The sequence below is a fragment of the Cydia amplana genome, chromosome 11 (genome assembly GCF_948474715.1).
Source record: "Cydia amplana chromosome 11, ilCydAmpl1.1, whole genome shotgun sequence".
Taxonomy (NCBI): Eukaryota; Metazoa; Arthropoda; class Insecta; order Lepidoptera; family Tortricidae; genus Cydia; species Cydia amplana.
Genome location: NC_086079.1, coordinates 7029960 through 7044742, shown reverse-complemented (window position 1 = coordinate 7044742; position 14783 = coordinate 7029960). Strand labels below are relative to the sequence as shown.

At 35.8% G+C, this 14783-nt stretch overlaps 1 protein-coding gene across 4 annotated transcripts in view; it reads left to right on the top strand.

Annotated features, from left to right (window-relative positions):
- LOC134651929 (protein phosphatase 1 regulatory subunit 16A) overlaps nt 1-14767 on the top strand; it is a 49841-nt gene extending 35074 nt beyond the window's left edge. The window contains exons 9-11 of one of the 4 annotated variants that reach the window (XM_063507047.1): nt 4736-5087; nt 6995-7226; nt 14635-14767. In XM_063507047.1, the coding sequence (XP_063363117.1) occupies nt 4736-5087; nt 6995-7226; nt 14635-14737 (687 nt within the window). In that variant the 3' untranslated portion in view covers nt 14738-14767. Of the gene's footprint in view, nt 1-4735; nt 5205-6994; nt 7459-14634 lie in introns of those variants that run through there. The other 3 variants (XM_063507045.1, XM_063507044.1, XM_063507046.1) reach the window with 3 other exon arrangements.
- The last annotated feature ends 16 nt before the right edge of the window (nt 14768-14783 follow it).

The following is a 14783-nucleotide window of genomic DNA, read 5'->3' as shown; positions in this document are numbered from 1 at the left end:
CGCTACGGGATCTATTCTGTTGGTGTACTTCATTTGCACTCTCTTCGTAATTGCTTTGCAGTACTCATTAGGACTGGAAATATTGTAACAATACCTTCATTTGTTACCAATTTAGGTCAAAAGCTTTTGTCATTAGCGCCTATAAAATGTAACCTTGAAGGTCTGTTTTACATAGTCTTTAAACTAAGATCAGTTGGAAAAGGTGCGTCTATTCCGAGGAGCAGATAGATACTCCTACTCGACTAAGCGCCACTTGCACCATTTCACTAACCCGGGGTTAGCCGGTTAGACCTAGAGTTATCATAGTTACCAGTACAATTTGACAACTGGGTTAACGGTTTAACCGGGTAACCCCGGGTTAGTGGGATGATGTAAGTGGCCTTAATACAAGTAGTGCAAAAGGGTTGGAGGTCTTTCCACTGTCACCGTTTTCACAGAAAGGAAAGGGAAAGTACGGTATTACTAAGGGTAAGGGTTAAGGTCAGATGGGGTACTGCAATTAAGCAATACTGCTAGGCAGGCCTAGCAGTATTGCTTAAATGCAGTACCCCAACTGACCTTAACCCTTAAATGCATTATGATGTAGATCTACATCGTATATTTTGATAGCCCGTGGCTCAATATGCATATATTATTTTTTAATTACTATGATTTTTTCTTTATTTTTCCCACAATCTATAGAACATTACCCATCTATTTCAATTTATTAGGAAATTATACAAAAAAATCATGCATTTAAGGGTTAAACAAGTTTTCAGTCCAAACGTAATAGTACCATGGTGCACAAACAAAGAATCTTAGTTACAAACATATTTCTTCGCGTAATTAGTACAAGTGTGATCTAGGGTATTCATATGTCAGTTACAACTCCATAAAGACATGATAGTTAAAGTTAACTAAGTTGTTGTATCTGCTAAATGCCAATACGTAACTTAATTCCGTACGTTTATGAGTGCTCTCTTGTCTGTGCCATGCCAGTATCTAGTTTCAATTACGATTTGGATTCTAATTATATTATTCTACTTTTGTTTGCTTTCGTAACTAGGTATCATCAGCCTATTAAAACTGCGTAACGCAAATTGCATATAACTATGCAACGAAATTCTTTGTTGATTTGTTAAAATTACAGCAAAGTAGGTATCATATACCCTAATCCGGGATGTAAGCTAAATTTCTGCCAAATATACGATATACGAATATTATAAATGCGAAAGTAAATCTGTATGTCTGACTGTTACCTCTTCAAGCTTAAACCGCTGAACAAATTTAGGTGACATTTGCTATGGAGAGTTTGAACCCCGAGGAAGGGTTTTTATCAACCATCATCTTCATCATCATTCCACGTAGACGAAGTCGCGGGCAGAAGCAAGTTATGAATAAATGTGGGGCAAACATCTAAGTATCGAAACATCCTAAATTTCACATTCACAATCAGTAAGATATTTTAATTTTGTCTATAATCACCCACAACAATGCAAACACAACGAGTTCTTTGTTTACGTGTAAAATGTACAACATTCAGTGAGTGGCATCCCGTTCCGGTGCTGATTTGACTGACTGCGCCACGGACCAAGTTTTCCTGCGATTTCCCCGCCGGCGCCGCGCCGACCGTTCAGTCCGCGCCGCGCGCGCGCATACGCACATTCCTCCTCTCGATAATGCATTTCGATATACTTCAAAAGTTCTTCGCACTTCAACTCTTACTTTATGGCCACATAAAGTGTTAGCGATTTGTTTTCGCAAAGGATTTTTTCGCGGGTGTTTTTTTAAAGTGTTTGCTTAAGCATGTCGTTGGATATTATGTTTTTGACAAATGACAATCTGCGGCGGATGCGGAAGGAGCCGCAGGTTCTAGGACTTCGTTATCGAGTATGTTTGTTTACTTATTTATTTGTTTTAATTTTCATCACGCTGAACAAAAATATGTTCACCATACCCTCTAGCCGCCCATACGTCAAACCTTGCCAAACAAAATGAAATTTTATTTTGTCAACACAAAGTTCAAATTAGAATGGAACAGGAGACCTTTTTGTAGGTCTCTGGGCGGCTAGACCTAGGGTCGCCATATGTGTGGGGACTCAGACCGGGACATTTAAAGAAAACCGGCCAAGTGCGAGTCGGACTCGTGTTCTAAGGGTTCTAAGGGATTTTTAACAATGTATTTTTTCATGTAAAACGTGAGTGAAATGTCTATAAAAACCCGTAGGGGTAGCATCAAAAACTAAGTAATTAAGTCCGACTCACGCTTGACTGCACATATCTAATAGGTTTTCCTGTCATCGATAGGTACAGAACTATTTTGTGTTTTTTTTTTTTCAAAATTTTAGCACAGTAGTTTCGGAGATAAATTTTCCATGTATTTAAATGACTATTCATTGACCAGTCAAGCTATCATGTAGATTCACGGGGTCAACCAACGCGAGCGCAGCGAGCGCGAAATTTTTTGTGACAGAATTGTGAAAGCGTGTTAAAAAGGCCGGGCCGGGCCTAAAAATCCGAAGTTCGCCAGTGAGGCGAGCTTTCATGCGAGGTCGAAACCGTACTTTAGGATAAGCTCAGCTAGAGCATAGACGCGATTAAAAAACGAGACCGCAGGCCGAGCTTGGCGCAGCGAGGTCAAAGGCTAAGCTGAAGGCAAGGAGATTTGGAAGACAAACCAAAAATTTAGGTAAAAAGTGAGGCTGAAGGTCGAGCTCTGAAATCTTCACATTACTTAATAAGCCCGAAGCGTACTTATAACCAGCGCGGTGAACTTTCATGCGAGGCAAATGCCAAGCTTCTGAAACAAATGTTTATATTTGTTAAAAATTAAGTGACGCCGAAGGTCGAGCTGTAAGAAAGCAGCGCTCTAACACGAACCAATCGTCAAAGTAATATGTGTAATATGTACAAGAGTTACTCGGAGGGCCGAAGTTCCATTGATGAGGTTTTAGGCCCTCGGGAGCCTGAAATTCGAGCTCTACATTACAGACTTTAAACGCTATAAAATAACATAATTTACATAATCATCATGATTGTGTCTGATAAACTGATATTGGACATTAGGTAAAATTAGGTACCAGCATAAAACATTATTTTTTAATTTTGGCCATATGAAACGTAGAAGTGTAGGTATATTATTATTTACCAAGTCCAGCCCCCTACTAAATAACTATGATTTTTAAACATAGACAATTTCCTTATCGGCCGGGACGCCGGGACACCGTGCTTCAAACCGGGACATGTCCCGGCGAACCGGGACGTATGGCAACCCTAGGCTAGAGGATATGTTCAAAAATGTAAGAAAATCTCTGAAATAATTATTAAATCTGAATGTACCTATTCAGACTTTCTGTACCTACCTTACCTACCTAGTCGATTTAATTTCTACCAGCCATTAAAATTGAAGGAATTAATAGAAAGTTCTTTGAAAAGTACATGAACTTGATACATGGCCAGTGCTGTATGCTATAATATTAGTATATGTATATACTTTATTGCACATGGAAATAAAAACACGAGAAACATAGTTATTAATGTTATCAGCACTAAAAATGTATTGAAAACTTGTGTTCAAATATCCTATCACTGGGCTTGCCTAAAACTTATTCTCATTTACGATTATATAATATCATATATAGGTACCTACCACGAGTGCTTCTAATTATGGTTTGATGGTTACGTTAATACATGTACATAAATAATTCAACAGCTGCTAAATATAAGTATTACGTAGTGTAGGCTGTATGGTAGGCTGCATCCTTCATTTGCTTAGCAACTTATTTTATCTTTTAATGTTTTTAATTGTTGTTGCATTCTTGATTACAAAAATCGTTATTCACACTAATGGCTATTCACACTGCAAGTTCTTTTAAATTTACTTGTTAAGAGAGTTAATCGACCCGCATGATTGATTTAGTTACTTGCACTTAGTATAATGAAGATAAGTGGCATTATTTGAGCATCTTAACGCACGAACGAGTTTAATTGTACTATTGGCCGACTAAATTCTCACTATTCAAAATCTTATGTGCGTGGATGGTTATTGGTTATGATATGGATGTCGATAAAATACTGCAGATTTTCAATAATTCACAATATATAGTAACAACAACAGTTCATAATATGTACTTGCTGCCTTCACAGGTCTTTACACGTAGTAGTTATACATTACATAGCGAAGTAGTATATTTACTGACACAAGGATTAGAGTTCATTGCAAATTGCTCCGTGCCGATCTTTGATGCTTTAATGATGCAAGCATTTATAAAACTACTTAGGTAGGTAGTATGTTTATCTCAATTATTTTTCGAAAATTCGTCACTTGATATAAGAATTATTCTCTTTATTTATTTATCATCTTAAGTTAGGTTAATTTATAATATGGATATAAAAATAAAATACAAAAACACTTACAAAAACAATACAAAATACTTATAAACATATTCTTATTATTCTTATTATTTATTTTTATTTTATTATTATGAACAAATTACCCATTTTATTAAGTTTGAAGGACATTACACACTTAATCGAAAGAGAAAGGATTCCAACAAAGTTTCCGATGTCCGTGACGAAGAATAAGAGTCTTTTAAGAGGGAAGGTGTTGATTTATTGCTACGATAGCTATTTGAAATAGTCATATCACTGGTAAAACGTGTGAAAAGATTTATAGAATGTTGAAACTGACAGGGTGCTATCAAAGAAAATCACATTATACAATATCTTTCTAAAATTGTATATGTTTTCTTTACAGGGCTTATCGAACGGCGTGGAAAATGATCAGAACACTGCTAATATACCTCCCGGCGACCTCACGCACAAGCGCCTCTCTACCGGCTCCACCATGTCCAACCAGAGCGCCGACTCCGGCAACGTTGACTACGCCCCCAAACACCAGTACCTGCCCCATAGAGAGGAGGAGAAAACCTTCACGCAACCCAAAATAACCAACCCCCTATTCGGCGTTAACGCCGCCTCACACTACGCCCCCCAACCGGTTCTAGAGGAAGAGCCCAAGCACTACGAAAGACCACTACCCAACGGCATCAGAAAAGCCCCCGAAGGCCAAGACAACGATACCCTCAAAAACGAGGACGCGATTGACGGTAGGAAAGACCTAGTAGTGAGCCCGAACCAAATCGCCCTCACAGAGGGCGCTGCCACCTACACCACAGACACTAATGGTAAAATCAATGTTCATGTCACCGTCATGATTAACGCAGGTAATTATATGCATCCTTACGATACCCTCGTTACAAACACATATTTATATATAGCACCGGTTTTTAACAATTTATATACGAACGTTTATCTAACAGTTTTTGCACAGTGATGGTTTATAAATACATGTAATGGAAGGGGCCTGCGGTCCCCGGGTCGAGCGCTCGAGGATGCATATCTGAGGCAAGCGTCTCCTTGTAGTTGCATGTATTGCATGCCGTGTCCGTTGATATTTCTCCCTTATGATGCGAGTTAGGTCTTGGTCGAGTTTTAAAAGCGTCACTATGGGTCCGAATGGCATGTCCAAATCGCATAAACTGCATAGGTAATTCGAATTTTCAGTTTTTTAGCCCTACTGATAAGGACAAACGGGAATTTTAACGTTTCTTTTGTCCAATCGAATTTCGGGACTTTAAAGAATCTTTAATATTTATAGATACCAGATTGATTTAACATGCGCTCAATAGGCTACATGACTAATTTTTTTTATGGTATCAATCGATCGGGTTTGTTTTTAGGATCAAATGTCTATATGGGACCCATTGCATTAAAGTAACACAAAAGTCAGAAATTGTAGTCAAAGGCCGACAGTCGCACTTCACTCGCGAAACGCCCTATACAAAACGGCCAAGGGCCGTGACGTCATCGCCCATCTTGTAGTATGGACTTGGACAAAACAAGAAAATTGCGTTTTTGTCGGTGAAATATTGCGTTTATGTATATAGTTGCTATACAATATTTTATTGCATGAAATGTAAGGAATCGAATGGTACCCTTACTTTTATCGCTTTTGGAAGTTAAAAAAAAAACTTAAATTTTGAAACTTTCAGGTCCTGTATTTTTGTAATTTTTCAATATTTTATTTTAATATCCACATTATTGTGATAAATTGCTCGTTTGCTATCTATTTTACTAGATTTTGTTATAAAATTCAACATGTGTCATCATCCCTATTGTACACGAAGGATTTTTTGAATCCATCCCACAAGGAAACACCATTGTCCGATCAAACGGACAATCAGGTCATATCAAACAACCAAAGGGAATAATTTAAGCCGTTAAAACTTGGGACCAAGAAGTATAGATGGCTTTTTGTATAACTCGAACGAGCCTTAACTCGCAGGGGCCCGTTTCTCAAAAACTTGTAACTTCTAATACAAGTGGAAGTCCCTTTCTAACAGAGGCTGTCAAAAAGTGACATCCGCTTGTATTACAAGTTACAAGCTTTTGAGAAACGGGCCCCAGGTCTACTTGTGACACTCGTACTATTATAGTTCTAATATACATACTTTCTTCTGTAGCTTGTCCTGCATGCTGATTTGTTATATGTATTTTGTTATTTTGTATCTATTCTTCGTACGTACACTGTTTTCTCGTGTTACATTTTGGTGGATCAATTTTTTTTTGTTATTCAGCCCGAAGAGAACCGTATTACAATTTGTTAGAAAAAACTATGATACAGTTTGTTGGATAAACATGCTGAGTATTATAGAATGGTTTAAATTGGTGAATATAGATACCTCTGTTTCTGTTACGTCTCGGTCAAAGTCAGCCAGTGACAACGAGTGATAATAGAAAATTGATCCACACATTTATATGATTTACCATAATGTAATTATTAAAATTTATGCTAGTTTTAGTCATAAAACACAGTACTGCTTGCCAGATCATAAATACTAACAATTTACAAATCAGATTTAAGTTATGACCGACTTGCTCTTAACACGTTTTTGAAGCTTGGTAACTAAAAATTATTTTAAATCCCTCCCTAATCAACCTTCCATAATTTCAGGCACCCTCGCCGACTTGAAAAAGCAGCGATCACAGATAAGAACAAACGGTAGCCCGGTGGAGAACAGTCTAACATCAACGAACAACCATAGTATAACATCATTACCGGAGGGCGTAAGCCAGGAGGCGATGCCAGTACAGCTGAACCCACTCACCCTGTCCCCAAGTACTGGTACCGTACCGCGCTTCTCGGGGCACACGAGCGACGTAGTCGGGGACACGCGGTCTCGCAGGTGCTGTATCATTATGTAAACTTATGTGAAAGTGCGGTGTAAAAGTATGATTGATCATTCCAAAAATAATTTGGGAGTTTATTTTAACTGTCGATCAAATTGGGACTGTTCGAGTACTTACTGAGGTGTTGATAGGGTGTTTTTGCAAAATGTCACTTTTAAGTTACAAAGTGGAACCATGATGGTTTTTCCAACTTATAAATGGGTCGATCGACTGTAGTTATGCTCTACTGTAAGTCAGGAGACAAATGAAACATACTTTTAAGTCAAAATGGGGTTTTATATATGCTTTATAAATTTTTGTAACCTGGTAAAATTGATTGACCTAACTAAAAAGTGACTTTGTAAAAATGGCCAATAACATTTGGGTTGTGTATATTCTGTCTTAATTATATAAGAGATAGTACTTCGAAGAGTCCTAGGCCGCCTATCAGTCCTATTTGAGATCAGGGCTCGATTTTATAAAGCTACAAGTCACAATTTTACAAAGCGGCAACACTGGTAAAAAGACCGCTCATTGGTCGAGAAAGTGTCAATCGGAATATCGTCGCTATACTTACTCAACTTCATATCTGCAACAATCATTTGATGGAAATGTCGCTTTTTTTTCATTCGGAATACGGGTGTTTTTGTCATCAAATGAGTGTTGCAGATACGAGGTTGAGTAAGTATAGCGGTGATATGGTACCAGAAACCTATAACAATGTGATTTGTACTTGTGTAAAATGGGGTCCAGACGTATGCCGGTGTAATTGCCATTGCAGCTCACAGCTACGGCTTGCCAATGTGCTAAGATCATTGTGATAGTTGCACGAGCTCAACAGTTATTGTACCTAGAGGTAAGATGGTTGCTAATATTTTAGTAAACTCGTCTATATCCCAGATACTTAAATGACTTTGCGTGTGTCTTTTTGAAGTGTTGTGCTAATATTGATTACCCAAAAAGGCGTGTTTCTTACAATGTGGTAAAACGTCATTAGGTATATTATTATTCTAAAATATCGGTCACTAAATATTACTTTCTGAAACCGGTAAAATATGACAACACTACTGCCTAAGCTGGCCACATTGTTTCTGAGTTTGACATATCAACTTGTCATTGTATCTGGGTTATAGAAATAGAGTTAAGTTGTAACAGATTCCTATACGTAAGAGTTATCTTTTAGATCCGATGAACGTATTTTAAACCGTCATCTACGCCTTACCATTTTCCTAGTTAACATTCCTTTATTTAATTAACTTATTCGTATTTGAAATCATTATATGTGTAGACAAAGTATTGTGATTCGAAATTGAGTACTTAAAATATATTAAACGAATATTGTATTATATTTTTAAGAGTATTTTGTACAACATTGCATTATTAACAAAAGTATCAATCAGTATTTTATTCTACACTACGTATTCCATTATAGAACCTAATTGCAATATATAAAGTGCCTCCCGGTTCATTTGTAAAGCAAATTATATAAAATTGACATAAATTAATAATAAATTCTTTTTTAATATGTAAGAAATCGATATTTATGTAGCTTGGTATGTATAAGTAATTTATTAATAATTAAAATGTTTCAGAAGCCCTATTGAAACATAATACTGTGAATATGCATTTAAAACAAGATATATACTATGACATTTTGTTCCTGAGATCCTATCGCTTCTTGTACAAAAAGGATTTATTACGTGGACCAGTGCTGGCAATAAACCCATTGGTGTATTGATACTTATTCTACATATACAACATAAATAACATAAGCTATATATTGTTTTAGATCAAACTGGAATAAGGTATACACTGAGAGACAAAATACATGATAAATTACAAGCTTAATACCAGGGATGTTGCGAATATCCGCATCCGCAACCGCGGAACACCCGCATTATTTTCAACATCCGCATCCGCATAAAATCGATTCGGATTTAATGCGGATGCGGATGTGGAACAGGTCGGTACAGGACCGTCTTAGCATCGGCGTAAGTGCTAGACTGCTAGGTAACTTAGTCATTAACCAAAAAACCTATTACAAATGAGCAGTCAAGCGTGAGTGGGACTTAATGTACGGAACCCTTGGAACGCGAGTCCGACTCGCAATTGGCCGATTTTTTGAAATAAAAATTACTAAAATGTAATATTTGACGTTTTTTATGGTACTATCTTGACATCCACATCCGCGGATGTGACCTTTAAAAATCCGCATCCGCATCCGCGGATGTCAAAAAATCGGCATCCGCAACATCCCTGCTTAATACTATACTAGTAAAGTTAGCTAAATGATAAACTTTATTTATTATGTAATTAGCCCTATTTTACTATTTTGATATTTATTCCTTTTATCGTCAACCTTATTCTGGCATGACCCCATCAAAGGATTACAAAATGCAATTTAATAACATTCCAAATGACTTTTCGCATTGAGTTTAGAATTTAAGACAGTTGTTATGTAGATACTGTGATTACCTAATGTTTGGGCGTATGAGCAAACTATGTTAACAATCTACATTTATTAAATTTGGCTATAATGTCTTTATTAAGGTTGATTGTTACCTTTTGATAAATTAATTGTTAAGAACTGGTTTATAACATGATCAAAGTCGAATGTCGAAACTCATGTAGGGGTATACTCGACGGGTTTCTAAACGGATAAACATTCTTCAAAACACAATTTAGACAAGTCGTACACGAGTTTTTACGCGTGCCCCATGGTTATTAACTTATTACGCGAGACAGACGCGTTCAAAAACCTACCTTAAGCTGAACTACTACTACTAGGGGCCCGTTTCTCAAAAGCTTTTATCTTGTATATGTCACCGTAAAATTGTAAACACTCGTCATATTATAATCTCGCTAGTTACATTATAAACTGACGGTAGGGATATTATAATCTAACCTAACCTAACCTACGTTAGATTATAAACTAACGGGTTCACAATCTTACGGTGTCATATACAAGCGGATGTCACTTTTTGACAGCTTTTGTTAGAAAGGGACTTCCACTTGTATTACAAGTTACAAGCTTTTGAGAAATGGTCCCTAGGAGTTCTTCCGTTAGTACCTATATTCCGAGTAGAGCGATATCTGACTATACCGCCAAAACGTCGAGCATATCTTTACTTTTTGATACGTATTTTAAATTGCCAATCCGCTAATGAGATTAAACAGCTGACTGTTGACAGAGAGGGGGCCAGCGCGTTTAGTTTGCCATCCACACGTTACGACAACGTTTTAGCACGACCCCAGTAGAACTAGTAGAACAAACCCCCGGTTGTAAGACTTTGGTCTCCCGTTGACGTGAGTACACTGCGTAAAAGGTCTCGTTATATATAGAACCTTGTATAATTTAACGCTATACGCACAGCATGGCCAGAGGAAGACCGAGGCCTAAAACCTTTAGCGGCACTAAATATATATTCAAAGTTCTCCACTTCATGAATATGACAATGTTGTACGTAACGTTTGGATTGTAAGTGAGTGCCTTGTTCTTCATTAATTGCTAAATACTCTATGTGTGCCAATATTTTCCTATTCGTCTTAGTCGCGATCAAAACTTAAACAGTTTGCATTTTAACTTTTTAAAGGACAAATCGTTTTGCCTATTTAGATTATTAATTGTAGTTTATGTATTTTACATTTCTTCGCCCGATATTATCCAGTGTTCAATGTCTGTGGTATTCTTGTTAGATACTAATGGCAGCTTGACCCATAAAGTAGAAAGTTTTTAGGTTAATAAACTTTGTATTTTAAATATAAACGCGGGTTAAAGCACGAAATAGTCACAGTAAGTGCGCATGAAAAGAATTGTCCCGACAACTATGACTATTATGTGAGTTTAATCAGTTTATGAGTTTCTTCTAATATTAATATCACGTGGGTTTCATTAGGTCCCATCCAGTAGTAATTCATTCGTCCATATCTTAGTCACTAGTGTAAAAAAGTAATGTAGATGTTTTTTAAATATTTAGTACTTAAAAAGTACTTAGAAAACTATTGTTATTAACACTCTTTCGTAACGTGTTAACTTAGAATAATATTACGCATAAAACATTTCGAAGATTCAAAATATGTTGGGCTCATTATATCAATTTATGAAAGCCCCAAATATATTTTATAGTAATGGTCCCAAGAATATACTATAAATATAAAAATGATACTTACACAATTGTCTTAAGCAATACAGAATGGCCTTATAGAGAGATATATAAGCACAATTTATATTTCGGTTGTTTTTCTTCATAACAGTATTATTTTATGAATGCATTTTACATATTTACCTACCTGCACATATACTGCGTTTTTGTGATATTGCTATTGTATTTTATAAAAAATATGCAAACCAGAAATAGTATAAAAATAAGTTGAACAGTTTACACATGTTTTAAATTGTAATCCAGCGTAATAATATTTACAAATGAGGTGAAGTGAAATAAATGGAAAAGAGTTGGTTGTGAAGAATGTACGGTAACGACGCTGGTGGGAGGTGTTTCTAAAAATAAACTCTGGATAATAAAAATAAACCCCTTAAATACTTACCAACATTCAAAATAAAGTCTGTTTGCAATTATCGTGTTATGCTGAGATCCAGGTGAATTTATCAGTTATATCACTAGTATAATTATCGTCCCACTGATAAGGTCTAAATTTGTGTTGTAACTTATGAATATATTTGTATATAATGATTATGAGACCGTTGATACCAGTGCCTCCAGTCGGTCTTGCCTTAGCCAGACGGTGATAACGATAACAAACCTTGTCTGTATATCTTTGTATAGGTATTAGGTACTATTAGATGCGTACTTAAATTATCAAAGTATATTGTAGTGATTTCTGCAAAATTGGTTAGGTATATTTAAAATAAATTTCAGAACATTGTATTTATAAGCGTATTGATTGTAAGTGCTGCTAAACCTTTATGTAGGAATGACGTCACAACTCTTGTGTCAAAATAAGTGTTCTTTTACATTGGATGCCTATTTTTTTGTGAAAATAGTCATCACATTTCTAATGGTTTTGTAGTGTCTTTGACCTTAAACGAGTCTAAAGATTTCTATTGCTCATTTTTAGAAACTTTTTGCTAAATTCTTACTATTTATACCCTTGGTAGTGTAAGTAATACATATCGATAGACATTTTTGGTATCTCAGTGTTGTTCAGTGATTCCTATGAGATCTTGCCCTCTAGTGTCTTGCCCTGTTCAAACTAAATATAGACCGTAGATTTGAACCTGGTCCTGGTTAAGTTAAGTAAATCGGCACGTGCCACTCTTTAACTGGTCATTGAATTACAACTCCTATGGAAATTGCAATAAGATTCAAAATGAACAAATGTTTAAAACAGCACGCGCGGCGTAGCGGCACGTGCGGTTTTACTTAACACAATAGACAAAGGATTAGCCGTTCGGGGCCAGCTTCAAATCTACGGACTATACCACAAATAAACATGTGTAGATTACCTGCAACTATCCATATAACTTAGTCTCACATTAGTAGAAAATATATGACTTACCAACACAATTTGAGCTTTGTAGTCATAACACTGGTATGAAAACTACCATCAAGAGTTTTAAAATAGTTTTATAAAATATATTGATTATGTAAACATTATTAATAGATTGGATGTTGTGAAAATTATTATATACAATGTTTATTACTTAAAAAAATACTTATTTCATTTGAATGACAGGTTTGCTTTTGTTTTAGACATTCTGTCCATTCTGTGAAAGAACTCAAGTATCTATTCAAGTATTTATGTTAGGAGTATATTTATATTGTCTTATTATTCTGATGATTATTTCGGTGCGTACATCCATTTTATGATTATGGGTGTTCAAAGTGCAGCTGATACGATGTATTCTATTATTATTATATCAAATCTTATGTAACTTATGTTTAAATAGATAAAAGTTAATTTTGGTACAAAAAGATAACTTATTACCTACTATTGTTGTATTTATAACGTAAAAATGCACGTCCGAAAAGGAAAAAATGCAATAGGTGTGTTATTCTTACTTTAATGAAAACTGATAATATTTAAACATAAGTATGAAGAATTCTACTTTTTTGTTATAATGTAAAAAATAAACCAATTGTTTAAACCAAATATGTGTATTATTTATTTACATTACCTCCTAGTGAATATATAGGTATAGATATAGATCACCTACTTATTTAAAAATTTCGTTAAAAACCGGTTTAGAACGAAGTTAAAATTACTTAGACAGCAAAATAATGTGGAGCATGCAGCGTACAAAAATTGTAATTTTTTTCTTATTTATGAATTTAAGAAATAGTTGCTGAAATGCTTTCGTTTAAAGGACCTTGCCATATGGTGAAACTTATCAATTTATCATACTCAATTGATAAGTCTACGTTATCTCTGAAACTAACACTTATAAGAAACTTTGACACATCAAGGCGACGAACAAAATTTCACGAATAGGTATAACTACTTCCTGGTTACTGAAACTTAATTTTATTTACAATGTGCCATTAGGCATGAATAGTCCGCCATTTGCGCATTGTCGTGTATATTTTGATTATTTTGTGCAATAAATTTTAAATAAATGTACATACTTTTACACATTAACATGGCAATATATTAATATCTTTCTATATAAAACTAAAACTCCACGTATTTTTACAAAATCTTCGAGCCTATAGCCTCAAAAAATATGTAGTATCCAAATCTGTGGTCCTTATTTAATTCTGATCACCAGAAGTGGGATAATTTGGGTGCACATTACAATTATTTTACCCGCTGCAACGTCACGCCGGCTTTGCGGCCGCGGCAGACGGCGACCATCACAGGGGGCAAGGTTACGTCAGGCGTGGCGCCGAATCGTGTCACGCACACATGCTGCGTCGTAGCGTGTTTGTGACGTTTTCCTACTGCGTACACGATGTCTTAACTCGCAAATTAAACAAAATATATGTATTAACACTATTTTTTGTCAAAATATTTTGGCTATGGGAATTATTCTACTGGCTAAAAAATATAGTTAGGTACAGATATAAATTAGTTGTTTATTCCAAAAAGTAAATCTTTTGACCACAACAAATACACATGCTCGTAATGCCATGGCTCTGGCTACATCTTTGTCATGAATTAAATTTATCCGGATAAGTATAGAACGAGCGACATAATGTGTCCTGTCCTATAGACAATTCCAAAGTATGTGAATTTCTAATATTAAGTACAGGAATTACCATGTTTTGTTTTTAAACCTTTTTAGACTAGGTTTAAGTTAAGCAAGACTTAAAAAATGGTAACCTATTTAGCCTCATCTTTCTTCAAGCATTATATTATACCTACATATAAGACTGTGCGAATACCATAGCACCCCCATTCGACAAGCATCAGAATCACAAAAACTTATGCAAATGCAATCAGCGCAATAATTAACTTTTCTTTTAGATATAAACTTTTTCGGGACGAAGCCGTGTTCTGTCGCATCAGACACCGTGTGACACGCTACTGGTGTGTCTGCAGCAGGAAATCGTGGCTGTGTCTCGTGTAGTCTCCCTCGACACACGACTGTCAGTGCTAGCCGAGCCGCCACGCAA